The sequence below is a fragment of the Saccopteryx leptura genome, chromosome 5 (genome assembly GCF_036850995.1).
Source record: "Saccopteryx leptura isolate mSacLep1 chromosome 5, mSacLep1_pri_phased_curated, whole genome shotgun sequence".
In the NCBI taxonomy this organism is placed as follows: Eukaryota; Metazoa; Chordata; class Mammalia; order Chiroptera; family Emballonuridae; genus Saccopteryx; species Saccopteryx leptura.
Window position 1 is genome coordinate 100710569 of NC_089507.1, and position 27047 is coordinate 100737615.

Here is a 27047-nt window from a genome sequence, read left to right on the forward strand (position 1 = left end):
CAAAACTTCTTCCTCATAGAAGAAATTCTGTAAAATATTTATTATATCTTTCTTAAATATTTGTTAAAATTCACCAGTGAAACTTTCCAGGTTTCGACTTTTCTTTGTTTGAAGAATTTTAACTATAAATGTCATTACTTGAAGTATGTATTTCTTCTTAAGTGAACTGGTGATTTACCATTTTTTCTTTTTCAAGTTTTTCTCAAACCCTATCAGTTAAATTCATGTGTTTCTTCCACCAGTGGTAACAAAGACCAAGAATTTAACACCTGTGCACAAGGGGCTATAATAGCCACAGGAGGTCATGTCTCCCTTGCTACTAAAAAGTGGCAGGAGAAACTAGCCTATGAATGGCTGGAGCAGACTGGCCCTAGGCCAGTGGCACTCTCTCCCTCTCATACAGAGTCAGGGATTTTGCTTTTGCCCTCACCATCTTTGGCCACCCCTACACCCAACACTGTTCTTCCCACAGGACAAAGCAGGGTGGTGATTTGGGCATCAGTACCCAACAGAACAATAAAGTTTGAGTTCCTCCTAGAGTGAGCTGCTTATACCTATATTCCAAGACTTACCTGAGTTTTCCACCTGAAGTCCAGGATCCAAGGAACCACCTCAATCCCAGAAAATTGGTCACCTTCATCTCTATCCCACTGAACTGGCCCAATGAGCTTTCTTCTAAAGCAGCTGAGGCAGGAGTTAAGGGGAAGGAGCATTAGGGGCCTGCAGAGAAGAGCGAGGCTTCATAACATGAAGCAAGTCTGCCAGTTCCTCTCAATAAACTTTTCCTCCAAAGCCCCCTTGTGCATAGCAACAAATTCAGTACTGGAGATTCTGTGACTCAGCAGTCACAGCCATATTACTTTTCACCTAGGGTCCAAGTGAACCAGGAACAGAAGGTAGTTTTTGCATGGATGAAGACACTTGAGTGAAGGTTAAGAATAGATCCAGAGGGTTCCTCTTTCAACTTTTAGTTGAAATAGTTAAGATACTGTAAATGAACTTAGAGTTGCTTAATTTGACTGTCTCCCTCTCTGGTTGTCAGTCATACATGCTCCAGAATATTGTCATGCAAAGTTTAGAGGTCCTCCACAGGTATCCATCACTAATTGGTGTTGATTAGGGTGAAGAATTAATAGGGGCAAAGCCCTAATTCTCTGAGGATTCTCTGTTGAGAAGTATTTAAGAGTTGTTACATGACAATGCTATGAATAAAGATGATACAAATGTGTAGATTGATGAGTAGGCTGTCCTTCCACCTCTCCTTTTGGAGACAATCCTTCCTAATTTCCTGTTCCACTGATTACATCCCTGTCCAGTATTCTCTTAGTGAATCTTTTCCCTTAGCATATATACATACTCAAAAATCTTAACATGCAACAAAATCAATCAAAATAACAAAAAATAATCTGAACTCCAAAACAAAATATCTCAATTATAACCTTCCTATAGCTTTCACCCAGTATCTTCTAATTTGCAAACAAAATTCTGTAAGGAATAACATGAAATCTCAACATCCACATCCTAGCTTCTCACTTTCCATTCTAAATCTACTGCACTTGATTTTGCATTAATAGAATTACACTGAAACAGCTCATGCAAAAGTCATTAAGTTTTCACGAGCTATTTTATCCTCCTCTAATTAATTTTTCAGTTGGGTGTCCATATCATTCTGTAAAATTTGGGATACCTCTGGCTTTCAATTTCAGAAACCTCATGTAAATATGGAGTAATCTGTGAGGCAATTGTATCTCTCATAACAGCCACACCTCTTAATGAGAAGCCCCAATACATGGCATCTTCATGGCTACTGATCATAAATGAAGGGCATTGTTGCTTTCTATTCTCAATTTTACCGTGGTCAGGCTTGTTGCACATCGTTTGTGAGTGTATAACTGTGTGTGTGTATTTGGGAAGAGCAAAATCACACATGCCAATATCCATTCCAAGTAGAGAGACTGTTCCTCCCCCATAAATCTTTAAGAGCTTAAGAATGTTTTCCAGAAATCTTTTAGTGGCCCCTAATAACACAGATCACATATTCACCTATAAATGAGTCAAATCCAAGGGAGAAAAGACACCCATCTTCTTAAAGGTTTCTAAATAGAGAGGGTTTAATAGGCAGTAAGCCCCATGCCTTATAAGTGAATCAATCTCACTGGGAAATAAACCATCATGTGGACCAGGCTAATCAGCATTTACCTGGCTCATGTAGAAAAGGGATGGCCAGAATTCTGCCAGCAAGGAGGAAGGGGGCAGTGTTTACTAAGTGGACAACCAATACTACCACCTATCCTTTTTACTGGATTTTCTGCCTCTAGTAAAATTGTTTAAGCCTCCCATCTTCTGCTTATCCCTTAAATGTTCATATTAATAGAGTTGTTTAGGGACCCTCTCCAGTCATTTTCTTCCTCTCAATTCTTCACTGACACTTTGGGTGTCTATCAATTTTGTGCTCTTGACACAGAAATCTCTTTTTCTGCAAAAAATAGTTTACGTTTGTTTGAACTGTTATCTGTTTAAATAGATGAGAGTAAATTTAATTATCCTTCTACAAACACACACACACATTCTCTCTCACACATGCAGACACACAGTCACAGGCATACACACTGACACAAAAATGCACACAATGACAAGAGATAAACAGATATATGGGCTCATTCCAACTCTTTACTTTTTTTGTAGCATCTATCGAATTTATTCAGCATAACCATAAAGGTTGTCTTCATGCTGTCACACACAGACACAAATACAGACATAGCACAACGTCCACATAGAGCCCAAGCATTTTCCTTCTGAGGTTCATTTATACGTCTTCATATGCCACAGCCCATCATTCAAATAATGGATATTTTCAATGCCAATCCCTTTGTTGACTTTCTCAATATCTTCTGCAGACATCTTCATAACGCCAACACACAGAGCATGCTGTTTTCCTTCTGCCATGATTGCAACAATCGTATCCGCTGCAGCAGGGTAAAGCTTGGCTCCGGGAGAGGTTAAGCCTGGACACATGATATTTGCTCCACTGAGTACAAATTTGATGGCTCCTTTATCAACCTGCTGACGCGGCAGGATAAAAGGGTATTTGTGTAGTAATCTTAGAGTTGGATAAAAAGGCCCTTCTCGTTGTCTAAAAAACAGTAACTCTCCGTTTACTGTAAGGATCTCTATATGTTCGTGGCATCGCACTATTTTGACCGGATCTTTCTTAGGCATTATTTGATTTAGCCATGGTTCAATGCCTGGAAACTGCTCAATCAACTGGTTCTTAATACCCTTAATAACTGACGTTTTCAACTGGATGCAGTTGGACACATTTTCTTTCTCATCAAATTTCTTGAACATGATGCAAGGTGACCGGGGCGACAGCAGGGAAGGGCCCAAAATAAGGTAAGAATTGAATAAGCGAGAGCGGCACACGCGCTTACCCGAGGAAGGCCGGCAGAGACGGTCGGAGCTGCTGTCGTGAACCGGAAAAGGACGTGCTTTACGGCTCTCCGTAAAACTACTTTCGTTACTCGGCGGCACTTTCGCCGATTATTTTCGTCTGCGAATTTCCCTCTACCTCGGGTAGGTAATAGGGTGGGGGTTGAGAAAGAAGAAGTATTAGAGCAATCCTTATTGTTTCAAAAAAATAAAAGTGGAGGGTACCTGTATTTTATTTTTATTATTGAAAACACGAATCATCATCCAGGTACCCAAACCAGAAACCAAGAGACGGCCGTAGCTGATACGCCTCTCCGCTCCTCACGTCACTGCCAGGGTTCGTCCTGTTCATTGGCCCTCTTCCCCGTCTCTCACAATCTTCCCCTCCCCTCACGCAGTCTGACATTGTTGCGCTGAGGGCCGTAAGACTGAAAGCCGCCGCTGCCTGTCACCGCAGAGTGCGAGCCTGTCCTTCTGAGCTCGCACCACCTGCACCCAGAGAGGAGGGGTTTGCGGCCAGAAGGGAAGCAAATGTTGTTGGATTTCAATCGTTTTAAACGTATGCAAATTCATTGTACGGCCCAGAATTCAGTCCGTTTTGGTGAGTGTTCCAGGTGCTCCAGAAAAAGAATGTGCATTCTGCTTTGTTTAGGTTCAGTGCTCGGCACATCCTGTGATGCCCTTTGGTGGGAGAAGTTGTTCCCCTTCTTTGCTAATTTCCTGTCTGCTTGTTAATATGAATTACTGATCAGCATATTGAAATCTCAGCATATTGAAATTCTGTGGATCTCTTTCTCTTTTCAGTCCTGTCAGCTTTGGATTCATATATTACTAGGCTCCATTTATTGGATCCATACCCACTTAAGACTACTATGGAAGCCATCCTGTTAATTAGGATTTTATTCATACAGATTTTACTTGCCATCCTAAGAAGTGTGTGGTCTGTGAGAGCAGGAATTGTGTATTTACCTCTGTCTTCGCCTAGCACAGGATATGTTTCATTATTCATACACACCAAGTGCCTGATAAATAAAAGACTGCTTCCTCATTCCCTGAATCTGGTCCTTTCTTTTCCTACCAGTTTCATGGGAAAAGAATAAGAGCAAGTTCTTGATATCAGTACATTTCTCCTCACCAGTAAACACGTGCTTAATTTGGGAAGTGTGCACTGCAGCAGAAATCAGAACAGGTGCTAGCTGTACAGTGGGAAAATAACGTACATTTCCCATTGTTGAGAACTTACCTCACATGAGCGTGTCATGTGTAATCTCCCTATTCTCAAGAAAAAAATCTGTATTAGTAGTAGGAGAACCCAGACTATCTATGTGTGTGTGTGTCTGTGCGTGTACTTTAATTATAAGAAATTGGCTCACATGATTATGGAGGCTGATAAGTCCCAACATCCACAGTCAAACTTGGAGACTCAGGAGAGCCAATGGTGTCATTCAGTCTGAGTCCAAAGTGCTGAGAACCAGGAGAGCTAATGGTGTAAATTCTAGTTTGAGTCAGAAGACCAATGTTGGCCTTGGCTGGTGGCTCGCTGGATAGAGCATGGGCCCAGCTATGCACGTTCCCCGTCTGGCACACATGAGAAGCTACCATCTGCTTCTCCCTCTCCTCCCCTTTGTCTCCCTCTTTCCATCCCATAGTCAGTGGCTTGATTGGTTCAAGGGTGGCCCCAGAGCAGGTGGCCCGTCAGGGCGCATGTGGGAGTCCACCTCACTATCTCCCCTCCTCTCATCTAAAGAAGAAAAAGAAGACCAATGACCCACCTCAGAAGCCATCAAGCGGGAAGAATTCCTTCTTAATCAGTGGAGAGTCAGCATTTTTATTTTATTCAGGCCTCCAACAGTTTATTGTCTACCATGAAAGGGACACTGAGCTCTAGTTTCTGCACCTAAAATTCTTCAAAAAATGGAAAAAAGAAAGTGTTACACTTTCTAAAACCTCACCTCTAAAATGGAGCCTGGTTCTTAAACTTTATAGAAGAAACTTAAGTCTTTGAGGCTGGCATATGTTAACATGAAAAAATGTGATATATAAATGTTGCTTAAACTATATGGGTTTTTTTGTTTTGTTTTGTTTTGTTTTTTGGTCTTTTTCTGAAGCTGGAAACGGGGAGAGATAGTCAGATAGACTCCCGCATGCGCCCGACCAGGATCCACCCAGCACGCCCACCAGGGGCGACGCTTTGCCCACCAGGGGGCGATGCTCTGCCCCTCCGGGGTGTCACTCTGTCGCGACCAGAGCCACTCCAGCGCCTGGGGCAGAGGCCAAGGAGCCTTCCCCAGCTCCCGGGCCATCTTTGCTCCAATGGAGCCTCGCTGCGGGAGGGGAAGAGAGAGACAGAAAGGAAGGAGGAGGGGAGGGGTGGAGAAGCAGATGGGTGCTTCTCCTGTGTGCCCTGGCCGGGAATCGAACCCGGGACTTCTGCACGCCAGGCCGACGCTCTACCACTGAGCCAACCGGCCAGGGCCTTAAACTATATGTTAAAACATTAAAATACAATACCAAATTGTCCTGGTTAAGTAAATTAAAGTCAATTTCAACTTAATTATATAGATTTTTTTAAAGAAAAAGGAAAGTTAAGGCACACAAACTCAGTGTTTTAAGCCTGGGGTGTACCACTGCCTAAGTTTTATTAGCCTCCCTTAGTATTACTTTATTTCATGAAATCTGAGTACAGTATATGCTTCACAATGTGTATGGGGTTGTTATAAGAAATAAAATATAGTATATAAAGGACTTAGTAGTAGGAAACAGTACATTTTTAAGTGTTTTATTCACTTATTTATTTTCAAACACCCTTTGTGCAGTAGTTATAAGGTGTAATTTTATACTATCTGTAAAAACTTTACAGAAAATTACTGTAGATTTTACTGAGTCCAACAGTCAAGAAATGTGAGAATTCAATTTTTGTCTAATCTCAAGAGAATATGTAATTGAGATACAGTGATTATGTTGCAAAATTAAAATGAAGAAACTGAGTGATAAAATGTCTCAGGTTTCTCAGATCTCCAAAATTGGAAGTGTAATTCACAAACCAGTTTTAATAGTTTCAGACATTTCACCTCAATACAGCTTTGTCTGCATTTTGAGAAATGACCATTAGAGGGCAGGAAAATCAAATGGAAGTCCCCGTGGGGTTCCCAAGTTGGCAGTAATGCACTGTATATTAGAATGAATATTCTCAACTAATAGGTAACTGTTGTTTATCATACAATTATTTTTCCTTAGTTGTATATCCTAAATAAATAAATCCATCTCTACAGAGGCACACAGTATTTCCCAAGCTTAGGTGAAGCACATTCTAAACAGTAAAGTATTAATTTACTTTGCCCATTTTCTCTGTCTGTACATAATCAACAATAAAATAATTATTTTTAAAATGATGTATACAAAAACACATATTATCCCTACTTTTTTGGCCTGCTTAAAGAAATATAAGAATATTTTTCTCACAATGCTTCAATTTATGAACTATTTTTGAAAATTCAAATAATTATTTATATATTGTAAAAATAACCTCACAACACCCAACATATTTTTATGACTTCTACCTGCTGCTCCACTGCACAGGTAACACTGCCAAGTTTCTCCTCTACTGCAAAAATGTCTCTGCAGACTGAACATATACATGGTGGGAAGGGAGGGGTGTATGTGTGCCAGTGGCCCATGCACCTTTGTGTGGAGGTGCCCAGAAGAAACAACCCCACATGGGAAGAGTGGGAAGGGGACCCCAGGATTTTAGAGGCTCTCGTTCCCAAAGCAAACCCCCAGGAGGCTTTAGTCCTGGACCAGGAAGCGAGAATCCTGCCCATCGGGACAGCCACCTCCCGCCCTAGGCCAGTCCCTACCTCTCCTGGCTGCAGTTTTCTAATTGTTTCATGAGAGTTGGACATGGAATCGTATGAGCCCAGCTCAGTGTGGACTCGGCTCGGAAGTGGGGGTGGCCGGGCACACTGAGAGGTGCATAGCCTCTCTCCACATGGGGACTCCCAAGCAGAGCAGCTGGCCCCGTGTCCATGGCAGGGCACAGACAGGGCCACAGACAGTGTATGTGAGATGCCATTTCATGACATGCACACTGTACCAACAGGTCCCAGCCTGGCCAGCACGGCTCGACCCCAGCAGCCTGGCTCTGAGACCCATGACCCCTGGAACCACTGCACCACCTCACTCTTGCTAGGTGGGCCAGAGACCTGGGGACGTGAGTCATGGACGACACCTCCACATCACTGCGCTTATGCCCAGACTGTACCCTCGATGCCAGCTCCGTGCGTGGCTCGGTCTGTGGGTTCTGGGGGTGGCAGTGGACACTGAGTTCAGGCAGGAAGAAACTCAGGCCGCCCCTTCTCCCTCCTCTCTGCCTCCCTCCCTGATTTCTCTGGCAGGACTCCAGGACATGAGTTCCAGCCTGTCCCTGGCTGGTGTAATGGGACAGGAGGGATCCCTGGAGGGAGGTGGCCCTACAGGACAGCAGAGTGAGTGTTGGGGTACTTACTGTTATTAGGGAGTCCCCCATCTCACTGAGTTCACCCCATTTTATAGATGTGAAGTACCACCGAAGCTCAAGGTCCCTTAGCTGCAAATGACCAAGGCCAGCTGGACTAGGGTTCTGCAGAGTCAGGATATGAACTTGTCTGTCACGGGCTGTGACACAGCCACAGGTCAATCTGACCCCAAAGGCTGTACTGTTAACAGAAGCCCAAGGAAATGGCCCCTGAACCCAGCCTTGGAGGAAAGTCCATCCTGCATGAGGGCAGTGGGAGAGGCCCTGCAGGCAGGGAGCTGAAGCCGACCAGGGCTTGTAGGTCTGCAGGTGAGGAAGGCTCTCAGGAGGTTGGACTGGGGGTGAGGGGTGCACACTGGGGGTGTGTGAAAGGATCAGGCCACATGGCTCGGAATGCGAGACAAGGACTCAAGCATGTGGGGGGTGGGCAGGAACCACAATCCAGGTAGTCTTTTCAGCATCCTAGAGCTGAAGAGAGCTGAGTGGAGCACATTATCCACCCCCACCAATGCATGGATCTCCTAAGTGCTCCCCAGGGAGGAGGACAGGAGAGCTCCCCCAGTGTTCTCATGTGTGCAGTGGTGGGCTGTGGTAGTTGTCTGCCTCCTGGGACTAGATATGCTGCCTGCAAGGGTCTGAACTGGCTGCTCGTTCAGGAGCGCTCTATTCCCAGAGGGGTCCAAGCAGAGGACCTCCTGGCTCATGGAGATCACCCGGATGCTCTTGTCTGTGTTGCTGTTGTCCTCCGGGCTGACAGGGATGAAGCAGCACCATCCACCTGCTGGATATGAAACAACAGTGAGGAGCTCTGGTTGCAGACCTTGGGGGCATCATGCTGGGTCTGTGTGTGTCAGTCAAGGGCATAGTGGAAGCTGACCAGGAGATGATGTTAGAAGTTGAACTGTAATCGTGGTTCTGAGGAAACTAGGAGGAAATTGACTCCCAGAACAATGGAGGATGGTAATGTCTGCAGCAGTCCTGGACTGTGGAGGGCACCTCATGCCAGGGTGCAACTTCTGGGCCTTCTAGCAACTGGGGTTTCTTGGCTCCTTTTGTGGGTGCAGATTGGAGAACACAAACTGAGAAGGGAGGTGCTGTGGCAGTGCTGACAGGGAGAAGGGGAAGGCACTCACCTTTTCTTGGCCTTCAGGAAACTCCAGGAAAAAGCTCATGTTGACCATCACTTCAGAGCTGGAGGAGCCAGCTGAGTGCTCACTGAACACACCAGCAGGTCCTCTCTGTGAGGGAGGACTGTGCTTGTAATGGACTTGGAGCTGCTGCTGGTCCTGGGCTCTCCTCTAGGTTCTTGTGGCTGAATGGAAGGGCTGGCTGTGCAGTGTTCACACCCACTGGGTGAGTGGTTACCTCAGGGTGCCTTGGACACAGGTGGCAGTTACCCACCTTCAGTAAGACACTGGGGAAGTACTCAGTGCCAATGATATGTGGTGGGCCGGGCTCCATGCCCATGCAGCATTCCTTGGCACAAGTAGGATAGTCTTTTGGATCCCAGAGGGCAGAAGGCACCCAAGGCTCTGAGTGGTCTCTGGAAGGTCAGTTCAGCTGTTGACAAGTTGGTTTCTTGTTTATGACACCATGTATATTTTCAACAGCAAGAGAATTTCAGGACAAAGATGGATTCTAAGGTTGGCCTGGGCAGGCAGCCGAGGCAGAATATGCTCTGGTAACCCGGTCTACTCCAGTCTGCAAGGTCTTATTGTATGACAGCCAAGATTCTGGAGGGTATACCTCTGTGCCAGGGCTTGTTAGAAGATGCACCTGGTGAACTAGGAAAAAAAAAAAAAGGAAAGAGGAAAGTAAACCTGAACTTAGCAGAAGGAAGGAGAGAATCCTAATTAGAGCATTCAAGAAAAGCAATGCAAACAGAAGTTCCTTCTTAGAAAGATGTACAAAATTGACAAATATTTATTTAGATTAAGACAAAACCAAGAAGATGCAAATTATTAAACTCAGAAATGACAGACATTAATGACTCTACATAAAGAAAATGATTATTAAGAGAATACTAAACCCTGGCCAGGTAGCTCATTTGGTTAAAGCATCACCCCAATATGTCAAGGTTGTGGGTTCGATCCATGGTCAGGGCACATAAAAGAATCAACCAATGAATGCATTAATAAGTGAAACAACAAATTGATCTCTCTCTTTCTCTCTCTCACACCCACACACACACAAATCAATCAATTCATGATTATTTTAAAAGAGTACTAAAAACCATTGTATGCCCCCAAATCGGTTAAGATAGATGAAGTGGAAAAATTCCTAGAAACTCACAAACTACCAAAACTGACTCAAGAATAAGTGGAAAATCTCAATAGGACTATAATAGTAAAAATATTGAATAAGTTATCAGAAACTTTCCAACAAAGAAAAGCAGAGAATCAGAAAACTTCCCTGGTAAATTCTCCCAAATATTTAAGAAGATATGACACCAGTTATTCTCAAATACCTACAAAACAATGCAAAAGGAAGACATATTTTTAACTCATTCTATGATGCCAGCATTCTACCATGATACCAGAGATAGACAAAGACCTTACAAGAAAAAGAAACTACAGGCCAGGAATTCATTTTGAGAAAAGATGGAACAATCCTCAACAAAAAACTAGCAAACAGAATTAAACACATATTAACAGGGATATTTATCAAGTGCTATTTGTTCAAAGAATGCAAGGGGGTTGTTCAAGTAGGTAAATCAACCAATGAAATATAGCATATCAATAAGATGAAGGAGTAAAGCCACATGATCATCTCAATTGAAATGAAAAAAAAAATGTGACAAAGTACAAAACCATGAAAAGAGAGTTCAATAAAATGGAAGTAGAAGATAACTTTATCAACATAAATAATATTTATAAAAATCTCAAACCTACCATCATACTCATTAGTGAAAGACTGAAAGCTTTCTCTGTAACATCAGGAACAAGACAAGGATGCCTGCTCCCCCTACTTTATTTCAACATGATAATGGAAGTTAAGCCACAGCAATTAGTCAAGACAAAGAAATAAGACACCAAAGTTGGAAAGGAAGGTGAAAGCATCTCTATTTAGAAATGGCTTGAACTTCTACACAGAAATCTTAAAAGAAAAAAATGTCAGAGCAAATAAACATCTTCAGCAAAGTTTCAACAAAGATGATCAGCACATGCAGGTCAATGGAATACAATTGATAGGAAATAAATCCATACACGTCTGGTCAATTGATTTTCAAGATTGGTAGCAGGATCATTATATGCATTATATGAGACAGAAGCAGTTTTTTCAACAAATGATACCATGAAAACTGGATATCCACATGTAAAAGAGCAAAAGAGCATGTTGTGTTATACACCACTTGTATAAATATCCTGAACGGGTCAAGGAATAGACATAGGCTTGGTTGCCAGGGAGCAGGGGGAGTGGGAAAGAGGAGTTATGGATTAGGTACAGGGTTTCTGCTTAGGTTGATGGAAATGTTTTGGAACTAGACAGCAATGATGGTGCATTGCATAGTGAATGTACTTAATGCTATTGAATTGTACAATTTAAAATGTTTTAAAAGGCAGACTTTATTTAGCATGAATTTTATATAACTTTCTATAAAATATATGAAAACAACAAAACAAAAATAGGTATAAATGAAAAAAAAAAGAATGCCCCCCACAGACTAGGGACAGGAAGACTGTTTTTGGAACTGCTTCTGGCTGAATCTCATCAGCTGGCACTGAAAGTGACACCAAACCTAGTTCTAGTTCTAGAATTGGTGTTGGATCTGCAGTTTTAGTTGGCTCTTTCTGTGGAGTCTACATTAGTCCTAGTTCTGGAGTAGGTAGTAGAGCTGGCCCTAGATAAGGTGGTGGTGCTAGATCTGGTTCTGGATCTGGTTCTAGCTTGGAAACTCACAGTGGCTCTATTGCTGTTCATTGGTGTTGGGGCCAGTTATAAGTGTACACCTGGTGCTAGCAGCTCTCAAATTGATGACAGAGTTGCTTCTGTCTCTGGGTAGCTGGTAGTGGTGGTGCTTGAGCTATTTCTAGTTTTGTTGTTACAGCTAGAGCTTTTGTTGCAACTGGTGTGAGCTCTGGAGCTGGTAGGGGCTCTAGCTTAGAACTGATGCCAGGACTAGTTCTGGACCTGACTCCTTCTGAAACTGGTATGGGTCCCCATTTCCGACCTGGCACTACTCTAAGTCTGGACTCTGTTCAGGAAAGGTTCTAGCTCTGGAGGTGGTGATACAACTGTTGTTGAGTTCGGCACGAGAAACTATGTATGATAAAGTGGACTCCGACTCGGGAGTTTGTATTGAAGCTCTTGCTGGAGCCAGTGCTACTTCTGGTGGTGGTGCTAGAGATGAGCTGGAACTGTTTCTAGTTTGAGAGCTGGTGCCAGAGCTGGCTGTAGCTATGAAGCTGGTGCAGGTGGTGGTGCTGACACAGGCTCTAACTTTGTAACCAGTGCTACAGTTAGTACTGAAATTGGCTCTTCCTTGAGCTTTAGGATGGTATGAGTTCTGTTTCTGGCCCTCGTTCTAACTCTATAATTGGTTTTGGAGCTGGCTCTAGGTCTAGATGAGGCCTGCCTCCTTGACCTCCTGGGTAGATTGGGGAACTCTGGTGGCCATCTTCCCCCTCTCAAGGATGGCATGATGCATAGAAAGCCAAGAGCTTGCTACTTTTCAAAGTAGCCATTCAGGAGAGGTCTGTACTCAGACAGGTCTGAGTGAGGGGACTGAGGGGACACCAGACCTCCCCAGCTCACCAGCATGCTCTTGCACGTGTTGCTATTGTTCACATCCAGGCTGATGAAGTGGCCACAGGTGTGGTGGAAGCTGAAGAGGAAGAGGGGCTGCTGGTCACTGACCTGGATGATCCAGGCATTATGGGAATGTTGACTCCCAGAACTGAGGGGACAGCAAGAACTGCAGATGCCAGACTCCTCCAGGCACACCAGGCCTGCTTCTAGGAAGGGAGAGGCTGAGACTTTGTCAGGGAAATGGGCAAAGCAAGAACTTTGTGTCCTGGCTAATGGGAGCCTCAGGAGTGCTCACCTTATTCTTTTCCCCATAGAGTGGAAGAGCTGACCGAGTGCATGCTGAGCACATCCACATATCCCTGTTGCTAAGGGAGAGGACACATTTGAGTTGGTCCAAGAACTAGGAATGGAAGCTGTGCTGGCCCTTGTGTCTAGATTGTGAGATATGCCATGGACACTGGTGGCCATGACCTGCACTTAAGAGACATGAGGGAAGTGTACTGAGGGCAGTGCCCTGAGGCGGGGAAGGATGCTAATTATTATCTGTCTTATCTTTCTTGCTTTTACTGGTGTGGAGATTCCTACATTCTCCTGGACAGTTTCAATTTTGTAAATTGGTAGCCCTCCTCTGGCTTCAAGGCACTCTGTCTGGCTTCTCCCCTGAAGAAATTATTCTCTTCTTTTGGCTCCTACCTCTTGTCTTGTGTAATCATTGACACCTCTATAGTCAAACATCCTTTATTCTGAGTACTAATTATTATCTGTCTTATCTTTCTTGCTTTTACTGGTATGGAGATTCCTGCATTCTCCCGGACAGTTTCAATTTTGTAAATCGGTGGCCCTAGCTATTAAATATGGGAGGAGGGCCCAGTACACAAAAGATCCCCTTAGGTGGTCTCCTAAAGCACTTTCAAGAAGCTTAGGAAGACAACCGTGGGTTCAGAATTAAATGGTCAAAAAGAACACTTCGCACTCTCTGTGAATCAGAATGGCCCACCTTCGAGGTTGGATGGCCATTGGCTGGGACTTTTTTTTTTATTATTATTTTTATTTTATTTATTCATTTCAGAGAAGAGAGGGGATGGGTGGGGAGGAGCAGGAAGCATCAACTCCCATATGTGCCCTGACCAGGCAAGCCCAGGGTTTCAAACCAGCAACCTCAGCATTTCAGGTCAAGGCTTTATCCACTGCACCACCACAGGTCAGACTCGGCTGGGACTTTTAATCCCTGCCTAGTAAGGGCAGTTTGGAACATCGTAACTGAGGATCCAGGCCACCCTGATTAGTTCCCCTACATTGATCAATGACTAAATTTAACAATCCACCACAGTGGCTAAAAGCATGCTCCATATAGAATGGGTGCTACATCGTCCTAGTCCGGCCAGATTTACATCTAGGACAAGAAGAGGATTCGAGAGAAAAAATTAAGACCCCGCTAGAAAAGAATCAGTGCGCATAATGCAATAAAGAAAAGTTTGGGGAATACGAACCGGGAAGTTTTCTACAGCCTCTGGGGGAAAAGGGCAGCAAGTGAGCAATTTAGGTGACAGGAGAGTAAGAAGCTGGACCCAGACGCATAGTGTGGGGAACGATGGAGTGGGGCCCCTGCCGGGAAGAGGCGAGCTCAGGTCAGCACTCCCCCACCCGCCCGCCGTGCTTCTGGCTCAGCCGCTGCAGGCACACCCAGCTGGGAGGTGGACAAAGAGCAGCCTGCCGAGCCCCGAGATCCGAGATCCGAGCCCCGCGCCCCGCCCCCCGGAACTCGGCCAGGCCAGGGTTCAGCCTGCCTCCGGTTGTGCAAGAAGGGCTAGGTAGAAATGTTTAAAAGTTACATTAAATGTTTAATATAAAACCACAGGTGTGGACCTTATTGATTGTCAGTTTCTTAAGGTGAATTGTGGCTCCACGAAGGAAAATAAATAATAGAATTATAGGAAATAAAATTGTCAGGGGCAGGCCTTCTGGTAGCCCCTCCCCCTCCCCTAAGAACCCTAGTTGGCAAGCTGCAACTGGCAGACCACATGCGCCTTTTTGGCCCCTTGAGTATGGCTCTCCCCAGAGTGCTATGTGCGGGCGCTCAGTGGGACATGTGCCTACCTATATAGTTTAAGTTTGAAAATTTGGCTCTCAAAAGAAATTTCAATTATCGTATTGTTAATATTTGGTTCTGTTAACTGATGAGTTTGCAATCCACTGGGTTAGGAATAGTAACTTATTGTCCTCCACTGATGTATGAAAAGTTATGAAAAAATATTTTCTGTTAAAAATGTATGTGTTATTTCAAAGGTCTTTTGTTAATTCTTTTTATTTGCTATTTCATAGCCCTATAATGTTGAAATCTTAGTTTAAATATTAGAGAATATATAATAATTATTAATAATGTATTTTTATATAATATTTAGTTTATTATCATTTTTGAAGCAATATTGTTCAATGTTAAGTCACCAAACCCAGAGTGACAAATATGTATTTCTATTGATTGGCTTAACAATAAAATTCTCAACATAAATAGGTATATTTTCTTTAAAAAAATTATAATTAAGTAAAATATAAAATTTATTGGTCATTTTAATTTATAATTGTAACTAAGTCATTAAAATATAAGACATAATTGTAATAGGAAATAGTTTAAATCCTTTTTCCCAAATGACCTATAGAATTAGAAAACTCAAAATTCCCTTTATCAGGAAAGCCTCAAGCCCTAGCAGGACTATTAGAATCTGTAAAACAATCAAAATCACCTCAAGAAAATGTTTCTAATTGCCTAGCTTAAGTAGAATTCTATCAATCAAGCACGTGAGGAAGGTTTGGACACTTTCCATCAGTTTCTGTTAGCCAGAATCAGAAAAAATACTGAGGCAGTCAACTTAGCCTTTACATAGCAATCAGCTCTAAAAATTTAAAAAATATATTATAAATTTTAAAAGGGTGGCATCATCAGCTGCTAAAAATAAGTAAATGAATAAAACTAAGCATTTCAGAAAGGACATTGCTCCTCCCTCAATCACATAACTCTGCCTGGCTCCTAAGATGACTGGTTAGTCAACGATGGGTACTATTCCTGAAAGAAGGAACGACCTAAGACAGGCACAGTTGAAAAGGGGCCGTAAAGAGAAGGCTTATAAACTAACAAGGTGAGGCTCAAACCCTCACCCCACAATGCAGGAGCCTGCTCCCCTGAAATAGTGGCTTTCATCCACTGACCAGGACACCAAAAGGAAGGGAGACTCTAAAAACTCAAGAAAAACCAAACAGCTGAAGATGCTACCTAAAACCAGTGTGGTTTTTAGGAAATTTTAATAACTTTACTAAAACCTGTTGCTAAAGGTTTATTCACAACCAATTAGAAAAAAATTTTACTAGCAAGAAAAGAATAATTAAAAAAGTCAGACTTAGAATCTATTACAGAAGACATAATGTCCGAGTGTCTAGTCTGTGCCCAAATAAATACTAAGCAAAGTAAAAAATATATATAAAAAAAGAAAACAGGGAGGAGCTTTCCCAATTAAATATTTGGTATAAATTTTACTAAAATAATTGACAAGTAGGTAGAAGTTTTTCTTACTAAAATGACACCACAATAACAGTTATTAAGAAATTAGTATATGAAATTCTTTCCAAATTTAGCTTGCCCATTCTAATGATTGGCCTGCATTTGTATCCAAAATCTCACAGCTAGTAGAAAAGGAACTCAATATTCATTAAAAACTAATTCGAAATTACATTGTGTCTATAGGCCCCAAAGGTTCAGGACAGATAGAACACATGAATCAAATCATAAAGGAAACTTGAACCAAATTTGTTTTTGAAACCGGTGAGAAGTATCCCTCCTTAGAATGAGGTGCACCCCCTCTCACCCTTCCTTAGACCTACAGCACTGCTTTCTCTTCAATCCTGTCTTTCCTTCAATCAGCATGGAAGCAGGGCCTCAGCTGGACACAGCAGCTGCGATGACTGGGACCCGGTTGTACAGAGCTTGGCCCTCTTTTGTTTACTCAGTATAGGGCAAGGTGAAGCTTTTGCAGAAGTGTGGTTGCAGGAGCTCGACCTGCTGAGTGGTGACCAAGAACGGGCTTGTCAACCACAGATGCCTCTGTCACAACACACCCCAGCCTCAAGTCCAGCGTGAGGCAGCAGGCCTCCCTCAGCATTTGCACTGGGGAGTAAAGATCCCTCTTCCCCACCTGTGACTATGACCTGACCCAAGCTTGCCACGTCCTGCAAACCTCGGCCTCCGTGTATGTCTATGCTGTCACCCTGGCATTTGGCATGTAGCTGCTGGCACTGCTACTGCTGCTGCTCGTGATACTGGCTATCCAGCTGGTCCACGGGGACACAAAAGCCTCTGCCTGCTGGCCGGGAGCCAAAACACCTAACGTGCCTGCCTGACACTGCTCTTTAGGACCAGCATTGTAGAACCTGGCATAGTCATCGGACTGCTCTGCGCGCATCTAACCTGGGCTCACTGACTGTCACAGCAGGCCTCCTTCTCACAGACACAGCCAGCGGCGACCCAACCCCAGAGTGCTGCATCTCATCCTGGACATTGTGCTACTCTTCTGGGCATGCTTCATGCCCTTCTGGATATAGCAGCTGCTGGTCTAGTACTTCAGTGTCCAGCCACTCACACCCCGCGGCAGAAGCACCAGTGGGCGCGTGGGCACCTAAGACTTCTGGCAGTGCCACCCCCACTCCCAGCATGCCTTTAGCAGCTTGCTGTTCTCTAGCAGCCAGCTTAGTTGTCACTAAAAGTTAAACTTTTTAAAATTAAAAATTCTGACTAAAAATAAATTGTTATAAAAGCCAGTTAATTTTATATAAGTTATAAGAAATTTGTACCATTTACAAAAATTTAATCAGTAATATTTGTTTCTTCAATAGACTATTACTATTAATGAAAACATTAAGTTTGTCTATTAAATATCTGTTACATGTTATAGGCTAATATTCCTACTCAACAGCCTCATGTACCTCATTAAATTATGTCAATGATTTGACTCAGAATATAAAGCCAGTGGAGAATGTGGCAAGGTACCAAAAAATTGAAAAATTAATATTAATATTTTAGGAGAAAGAGTCAAGCTTTTTGCTCTCTCTCTGTGAGAGTGAGGAAGTTTTTCTGGCTTGCAGAGACACACTGTGTAGAAAACCCCCTCTACTAGGAAGCTTAAAGGGCATTTTATAATTTGGGCTAAGCATACAGAGAGATTTTGTAAATATGATTTCTATAGTTGTGTGTGATTTAAACCAGCTCAGGATGGATGGCAGCATTGTGTTGTAAAAAAGAAATTCTGTGCTAGGTTTTGAGTGGAAGTGGAAAAGGAACTTGGATTCCCTCCCTTCCCCCACACCTGTGAGGAAAAGAATAAACACCCAGCCTGGTGCGGGAGAGGGAGGAAACATCAAGGGAGCCCTTTTCCTTTCTCTCTCTCTCTTTCTTTCTTTCTTTCTTTCTTTCTTTCTTTCTTTCTTTCTTTCTTTCTTTCTTTCCTCTCTCTCTCTCTCTCTCTTTCTCTTTCTCTCTCTTTCTCTCTCTCTCTTTCTTTCTTTCTTTCTTTCTTTCTTTCTTTCTTTCTTTCTTTCTTTCTTTCTTTCTTTTTCTTTCTTTCCTTTCATGGCCATCACAAACACTTATCCCCTGGCGCCATGCAGGCTCCCCCTCCCTCTCTCGAAGGCATATAATTAATGTATTATATACACCTCTAGACAAAGGAATAGCAAATAAGCACTGAAAGATTTCAAAATGTCTTTTAATATAAAAAACATTTTTCACTACTGTGTTACCTTATAAGTTTTAATATGTAAAAATGATTTTTAAAAATCCTATAGATGAATGTTATAAGCTTAATAATGATTATGTCATGCCCCCCCTCCTTTTCCCACCAACCTGTGTGATCAAAAGTATATAAACTAGCCCTGGCCGGTTGGCTCAGCGGTAGAGCGTCGGCCTAGCGTGCGGAGGACCCGGGTTCGATTCCCGGCCAGGGCACATAGGAGAAGCGCCCATTTGCTTCTCCACCCCTCCGCCGTGCTTTCCTCTCTGTCTCTCTCTTCCCCTCCCGCAGCCAAGGCTCCATTGGAGCAAAGATGGCCCGGGCGCTGGACATGGCTCTGTGGCCTCTGCCTCAGGCGCTAGAGTGGCTCTGGTCGCAATATGGTGACGCCCAGGATGGGCAGAGCATCGCCCCCTGGGGGGCAGAGCACCGCCCCTGGTAGGCGTGCCGGGTGGATCCCGGTTGGGCGCATGCGGGAGTCTGTCTGACTGTCTCTCCCAGTTTCCAGCTTCAAAAAAATGGAAAGAAAAAAAAAAAAGTATATAAACTGCCTCAGGGCTATATGTTGGACTGCACGATTTGGGTCAGCAATGCCTTGTGTTGGTCATATGCGGCCAGCATATTAATAAATCTCCTCCTTTTAATAAAACTTTCCTTAAAAATTTATTTGGACTTGGTGTCTTTACGTAAACCTGGTAGAACGGTACTTTATAACAGTTAAGCTTACAATAATTCATGTTATTTTTTAAAATATATTTTGGGCCCCCATCACATCCTTCCTTCTGTACCATAGACCCTATGCTGAGATATCCTTGGGTAAACAGCTGCTTTGCTTTTTCCAGAATTCCATCCTCAGGGGACAGGAGACAAGCACTTTGACAACTCTTGTTACACATGAGGTATAGCTTCAGCAGTACACAGTAGACCTATGATCTGAGAAAGTGCCTTTCACTGAGGCCACATTTTTCAAGTAGGCCTCTTTGGAAGGTCCTTGTCACATGAGCTCTCATACGTGCAGGGCATTCCAAGTATAAGCTGACTGAACTTGTGTTCATAATTTCGTGGGAGGCTGCTGCCCTATTTCACAAAAAAGGAAACGAGGATCGAATAGTAATAGTTTTCCAAGGTCACTGAATCTCTCGGTGTCCCCAACCCCACGCTGAATGTGCTGCATATGTGGACTGTGGACGGGCAGAGGGGGTGGGGAGGAGTCACCCCAGGGGAGTGTCAGAGGTAGTCTCAGCACTCTCCTATCTCCAAACCCCCAGTCTAATGCTCTGCCTTTCCAACAGCTTCCCAACACCCTGTGCTTTGTAAAGCCTTCTGCTCACACAGGCTCAAGTGACTTCTGCTGTTGTAACTGAGAGCTTACCTGGGTGGAGCATGTTCAAGGCTGTCCTAGGAGCTGCCCTAGATGTGCTTTCCTGGCTGAGAGGAAGGGGTTTGTGCCAAGCGGGAGAGGGCAGGCAGGCAGCCAGGCCATTTCTCTTCTGTCCTGATGGCCGCCTGGCTGCTCTGTGGAGAAGCTAGGTTATGGGGCGGGAGGGACAGGGGCCTGGATGGGGCCAGGACTACGGCAATAGCCCTGCAGTGAATAGTAATGGAATGGAATGTGTCATCTTATAAATGTAGCTTGGAAAAATTGTGCAAGGATTTCTTTTGGATACACTCCTAGGCTCAGCAGTGTGAGATAAGATATGTATCTGTGGAACTTATGGGTCTTGTGAGCTATTCTCCCAGAGACCAGTGTCCTTTCCGTCCAGGGATCTGGTGGATCCGCTTCTTCCTCACATTGTCCCCAGGGCTGGTTGTCAACAGACACAAAAGCTGCTACTGGTGGTGACACATTCTGTCCCCATACTGTGTCTTTAGCAGGGAGGTGACAGCATCTCTGCAGACCGCCAGATGGTCATGTGAACTGCTGCTTGTTTGTACTGCAAGTGTCTTTTTCTTGTCCCTTTTTAAAACAGTGAGTTTTAACCACCAGGATGTTAAACCTTTTTCTGGCCTCAGGTTCTGAGGAACGTTGTTCTGGTTCCCATGTGTCTTTTCACTAAGGACATTTTCTTTATTTTCAGCTGACCACAAAGGAGCCATCTGACCTGTTTCTTTATGGCTTCTGGCTCTCAGTGACAAAACAGCGGTTCCCACCCCAAGATTTTGTATATATTTATTGTAAGGCCTTCTGTTTCACATGTAATCTTTTTTGTACCTGGGATTTCTCTTTTAAATAAAAAAGTGCTATTTTAATTATTTTTAAAAAGCAAAAATTAGTCCCTTTAAATACATGTGGGCAGACATAAAAAGCCACATATTATGATTCCATTTTCTGAGTAATCCAGACTAGGTAAAGAAACAGACATAACAGGTTAGCTATTGCTGGGGGCTTCGGGAAGGGAGTGACGCTGGGTATGGGCTGTCCTTTCAGGGAGATGAAAATAGTCTGCAGTTAGGTAGTAGGGCTGCTTATGCCTCTGAATTGCAGAGTTTAAAATGATAAATTATATGAATGATTACATTATATTGAATTTAAATTTTAACACATAAAATGTTCTAAAATTTTTAAATATGAAGAGAAAAGAAATTTAAGTGCTCCCACCAGAAGGGAGAAGAGGTCAGCTCTGGCGCTGGGTATAGCTCAGGAGCTGGTGCAGAGGGAGGAGCCAGGTGCAGCTCCTGATCTGCTGGCACTATGACAAGGCAGAGCTAAAGCTCCTTCTGTAGTGGGACTCTAGCTCTGGAGCTGCTGCTAGAACCGGTGTGGATTTGGCTCTGGCTCTGGACCAGTAGCTGGAGCTGGCATCAAATCTAATGACGAAAATGCCTCAAGCTCTAAACAGGCTTGCGATCTCTATTTACACAGCTGGGTCTAGCTCTTGGATGGCACAGGAGCTGGTGCTGGAGCCAGCTTCACTCTGGAGACCGCACTGGAACTGCACGAGAAGGAGAGGTCACCTACATGCCTGCCTTCCCCTGGGCCTCTGCAGAGACAGACCATATCCCAGAGCTCTCTAGAGAAGGATGTTTTCCTAGCCTGAGTCCACCTACTGAGTGGTCTGAGGGCAGTCTGATCCTGTCCCTACACCAAATTCTGGCAGCTCCTCCTTGAATGGCTCCAGCACTGACCCCTCCCCATAAGCTCACATGCACCCTCCACTGCCGCCTAGGGCTCTGCCTCAGAAGGCTGTTAGTCCTCCAGCTGGGTCAAAACAAGGTTGGCACTGTGCTCCAGGTCTGGGCCAGGAGGGCCGAGCTGCCTGTAAGCCATAAACGCTTTAGGATGATAACGTCCACATCCTCCAAATACTGACCCCCACTGGTCTCAGTCCCAAATACCCCCGACAGAAGCCTTTCTCTTGACTCAGAGCCCACGCACTCCTTTAGTTGTTCCTGGCATCTGTCGTCCTTCTGACAATGAGGGCAGAGGAAGCCGTATCTAGAGGAGGCCAGGAAGCTGTCACATCAAACGTCCTGTGTCCTCTACCTGCTATGATGTCTAGTGGATGTGGCCGATGTGCCAGCTGGCATGAAGCTGGGAAGGTAGAAATTTTAGTCTGCTCCATTCATTAAACTATGTGAAGAGTCTAGGAAAGATCCGCATGCAGTAGGCCAGGGATTGGGAAACTTTTTGGCTGAGAGAGCCATGAACGCCACATATTTTAAAATGTAATTCTGTGAGAGCCATACAATGACCCATGTACGTTACACATTATCCAATAAAAATTTGGTGTTTTCCCAAAGGACAGCTGTGATTGGCTCCAGCCACCCACAACCATGAACACGAGCGGTAGGAAATGAATGGATTGTAATACATGAGAATGTTTTATATATATATGTATATATATTTTTTATATATATTTTTCTGAAGCTGGAAACGGGGAGAGACAGTCAGACAGACTCCTGCATGCGCCCGACCGGGATCCACCCGGCATGCCCACCAGGGGCTACAGGGGGCGATGCTCTGCCCCTCCGGGGCGTCACTCTGCTGCGACCAGAGCCACTCCAGCGCCTGGGGCAGAGGCCAAGGAGCCATCCCCAGCGCCCGGGCCATCTTTTGCTCCAATGGAGCCTTGGCTGTGGGAGGGAAAGAGAGAGACAGAGAGGAAGGAGGCGGGGGGTGGAGAAGCAAATGGGCGCTTCTCCTATGTGCCCTGACCGGGAATCGAACCCGGGTCCCCCGCACGCCAGGCCGACGCTCTACCGCTGAGCCATCCAGCCAGGGCCAATGTTTTATATTTTTAACATTACTATTTTTTTTTATTAAAGATTTGTCTGCGAGCCAGATGCAGCCATCAAAAGAACCACATCTGGCTCGCGAACCAGTTTCCCGACCCCTGCAGTAGGCACTGACTATATCTATTTTTGACAGATTGAATCTTCTCAGGTATCTGAGTGTACCTCAGCAAGCCCCCAAGGGTCCCTGCTCTGGCTATGCCCAGGACAGGGGACTGCCCAGATAGAATGTGGAACCTCCTTTACAAATGGGAAACAGCTTTTCCTAAGGCCACAGAATACCTGAGGCTGGAGGCAGAGAGCTTCTTCATAAGGAAGAGAAAATTATAAATAAAAAACCACAGCCCTCAGCAACCCTTTCCACAGAGGCAAGCTCAGAGTCAGCACTCTCCATGGCTTATTCCATTTAGTCCTGACAATAACTCTGTGAGCTTGGTCCTCATAGCACCCCGGTTTTCACATGGACAAACTGAGGCTCAGAGAGGTGGAGTGACAATCCCACAACACACAGCTAGGAGGTGTGCTGTGAAGGGGAGAAGCACCCACCTTTTCCGCAGCAGGTCTGTGACCGGTAGGTGCTGGAGAAGTTTCAGTGGATAGACAGGGAGGCGGGGACACAGTAGTCTGCTCTGGAGGGCAGACACCAGGTACTCTACCAGCTTCTCCAGCAAACCTGCCTTCACAGTTCCCATCCTGCAAGTCTCATTCAGGTTCTGGGACGGCTTATTTTCACACTGGTGTAAGACAAAACAGGGACAAGTCAAACAGTATAAACAGTAGCAAATACAAAAATACTTGTGGCCATAATGTGAAGCAAATGCGGTATATCAAGAATTTTTTGATATTCCCACAAATAAAAAGTAATTTTGCTTTTTCACAGTAGCTGAATGAATGAATGAGAGGATTTCACAGCCCCCTCCCACTTCTGAGAGAACCACATCATCATGGAGATCGAGCTAATAATAATAATAATAATAATAATAATAATAATAGGTACAAGTTGGTTCAGAGGCAGGGGCTCCACCAGAATGACTGACCCCTTTCCTGCTCCAGTTGCTCAATCTAGCACAATGGGCACAGCCCACGCCTTGGTGGTCATTCTCAGCACTGCAGCAGGAAACAGGAAAACTAAACCCCAGAGGTCACCAAACTACTGCCTGCCAGCTGGACACATGCACCCCCCTGAGGCCATTTATCCGGCCCCCACCGTACTTCCGGAAGGGGCACCTCTTTCATTGGTGGTCAGTGAGAGGAGCACATTGACCATCTCATTAGCCAAAAGCAAACCCGTAGTTCCCATTGAAATACTGGTCAGTTTGTTGATTTAAATTTACTTGTTCTTTATTTTAAATATTGTATTTGTTCCCGTTTTGTTTTTTTACTTTAAAATAAGATATATGCAGTGTGCATAGGGATTTGTTCATAGTTTTTTTTTATAGTCCGGCCCTCCAATGGTCTGAGGGACAGTGAACTGGCCCCCTGTGTAAAAAGTTTGGGGACCCCTGCTAAACACCATTGTTTGGAGTCATCTAGGTAGTGGGGCACCCAGGCCCCAGGGGGCAAAGAAGCAGGACCTGTGAGCTCCAGGGGGTATAAGAGGAGCCTGGTATCCTCTCTGTTCCCCAGTTTCTGCCTATTGTCCTGAGGTGCCCAGTTCCCCTGGAAGCGTCCTCGCCCCAGCGAGGACAATGACTCCGCCCAGTTCCACCTGAAGAACTGAGGTCCCAGCAAGGGTGGTCCGGCCCCTGGTCCCGGGGGAGCAGTCCAATGCCCAGCACCTGCCCCCGGGCCGCCCCCAGCTCCAAGGACTTCGGGAGATAGAAAGCATTTACTGGACTCAGCGCAACAGGTCATCCATGGAAAACAAAGCACAAAATACACTCGTACAAACCAGTGGGACCCTCGGGGTCCCCGCCCCCAGTACACTCAGTTGCAAGAGAAGAATGAGGCCTCCTCTCTTTATCCTAGAGGTCCCTCCTTATAGAGTGGAGGTCGCGGACTAACCCTGGTCCCAGATTCCCAGAGCGGTGGACACAGCGTCCCAGACCCTGTCCTGTCCAGACTGCCCTGGGGGTGGCCCTGCGGACCCTGGGACCCTCTGCATCTCAGCCCATCAGCCTGGCTTCACTCCCTTCCTGGTGTGGTGCACTTCTGATGCTACGCGTTGCTAGGAGACGGGACCCGCCGAGACCTCAAAGCCTAAGGCTTGAGCACCTTGCTTCCCAACAGCCCACTTTCCTAGGAGATGTGGGAATGCCCACTGGTCCCCCGGCGCTGCCAGATAACCTGTCGCCTCGGAGCGACTAGCCAATCCAGAGTCCGCCTCGGTGGCTTCTGAGTCTTGTCAAAGCCACAGAAGACCTTCCAAAGCATGGAGACGATACCTGTTCTGGGCCTGGACACTTGGTAAGTGAGGCGTACCTGTGATGGGGGAGGGGCGGCACTGTTCCTTAAAGCAGCTTGCCCTGATTTGAAGGGGACACCCGCTGGAACACCCCGGGGACAACTGTCCGAATGCCGAGGGCAAACGCGAGCACACCTACAGCATCTGCCAGCCCAGCTAGTAGCCTGTACCTCCCTGGGAGGCTCCTGTGTTTGAAAGAATTTTTAGATCGCAGGCTTTCTAAAAATGGAGGGTGTCCCCAAGGTACTTCATATTAACACCAAATTGTAGTTATCCAGAAGTAATGTCTGTGAAAGCCCAGAAGAAAAGGTTGGCAGGCTTGGGCACAAGCAGAAAGAGTGGCAGTCACCCAACTAGATCAAACAGCAGACAGTTCTTACTGGGACACTTCCCTGTATCAAAATATAAAGAAACTGCCATTGCTAATTTGGTTTTAAACAGAAACTTTGATCCTTTGTGTCCCCTGTATTAAAACCTGGTAGCAGAAGTACTTTGAACTTCAGAACTTTCTCTACTTTGGACTTCTGATCCCTGTCAGTACCTTGAGACTTTGCACTAACTTTCAAACTTTTTTTTCTCTTTGTTTTTTAACTTATTCTTTGATAAAAAGATTTTTCTTTAAGAAGTCACATATAAAGTTATTGGAGGAGTATGAATTAGAATGATCAATGCTCACTCATCTAAACATTATTTAAATTATTTCTTCTGTCAACTTAAGCCTTAGAGGCCAAGGATATGATTTCACTCGTGGTTCTCGGCATCCAGTCAAGGCCATGCATTTGGCAGGTGTTCAATAAGTGCTCAATGGATTTAACTGCCTTGACTCTCTTGTCTGACTTTAAGTCTTTTATGCACGTTGTCTTCACACACTGGGAGTAGGAGCCTACACGTTCTTGCACAGAAGGTGAGGGGAAGCTGTGAAAACTGTGCTTAGGAGGCCAAGCATTCCTATTTGTTGTTGTTGGGTTTCAGAGGCATAGAATTGGATTAATCCTAGTCACCCTTTCCTGATCCAGGCAAAGGCTTCTTTTTATGTTACATTACAAATCTGCCATTTGCAATTTATTACCCCAAAAGTGCTGCATAACAATGAAACAAAAAAAGCCTGGTGGCTTACAAGCACGTGGTTTATTTCTGCTGCAAGTGGTCAGCAGGGCAGCTCCATGGATCTTGTTCATTTTGCAAGCAGCTCCAGGGGAAGTGACCGAGGCAATGAAAGTGGCAATAGATGTGCGATATCAGCACTTTGACTGTGCATACCTGTACCACAATGTGAGTGGGATCCAGTGCAAGATCAAGAAAGGCGTGGTACAGCGGGAGGACCTGTTCATCGTCAGTAAGGTAGGACCTCCCCTGCAGGAGAGCAAGTGCAGGCCGCTCAGGGCTTGGCTGATGAGACAGCTGACAAAGCGCCCGGGCACTTTTCCAGGCTCCCATAGCACTGGTGACTTACATTCATCCTTGAACCAGCCCTGATAACGATTTCTGCAGCGTCGTGTATGTACTGGGAGTGGTGCAGGTGAAGGCGTTGAGGACAGTGTGACAAGCAGAGAGGTCAATTCAAGCAAAGGCACAAGGCATGGGACAGCGCATGGGGTACATGGACTTGTAAGAAGCTTGAAGTTCCTGGACTGAGCAATGTTTGCAGCAGAAGGAAGGAACAGTGAGGCTGGAGCTATGGAAGGGCCTGATCTTGAAGGACCTGCACAGCATTTAAGGACTTCTCTTTCCCCACAGACAAAGGAGCACCACTGAAGGTTTTCTACTCCATAAGAGTGAGGGTTGTGCTGTATATAGGAGACAGTGGAGGTGAAAGCAGTGTGCATTTGAACAGGAGTCAAAATGCAGGAGCCTTCTGCATGGAAATATCTAACTAAGTATAGAAGTATAAGGCACTATGTATTCACTTATCTAGTTTAACCTGCAGGCTATGAGGCATCGGTAA

At 44.9% G+C, this 27047-nt stretch overlaps 1 protein-coding gene and 2 long non-coding RNA genes across 5 annotated transcripts; 1 reads left to right on the forward strand and 2 right to left on the reverse strand.

Annotated features, from left to right (window-relative positions):
• Positions 1-2801: 2801 nt before the first annotated feature.
• Positions 2802-3463, reverse strand: LOC136405386 (malignant T-cell-amplified sequence 1-like). The gene has a single exon (XM_066384745.1). It carries the CDS (start codon positions 3346-3348, stop codon positions 2803-2805), a length of 546 nt encoding a protein of 181 aa, XP_066240842.1. The 5' UTR covers positions 3349-3463; the 3' UTR covers position 2802.
• A 325-nt stretch (positions 3464-3788) lies between these two features.
• Positions 3789-23664, forward strand: LOC136405696 (uncharacterized). Of its 2 annotated transcripts, XR_010751554.1 has the most exons (4): positions 3789-4030; positions 7824-7913; positions 20544-20627; positions 23579-23664. It is a non-coding gene; the product is annotated as an uncharacterized lncRNA (long non-coding RNA). The 2 variants fall into 2 exon arrangements; XR_010751555.1 differs by lacking the exons at positions 20544-20627; positions 23579-23664 and adding an exon at positions 13006-14188.
• Positions 8063-19913, reverse strand: LOC136405699 (uncharacterized). Of its 2 annotated transcripts, none has more exons than XR_010751559.1 (3): positions 19838-19913; positions 9076-9726; positions 8063-8723 (listed from the first exon to the last, which is right to left on the reverse strand). It is a non-coding gene; the product is annotated as an uncharacterized lncRNA (long non-coding RNA). The 2 variants fall into 2 exon arrangements; XR_010751558.1 differs by lacking the exon at positions 19838-19913 and adding an exon at positions 14182-14295.
• Positions 23665-27047: the final 3383 nt, after the last annotated feature.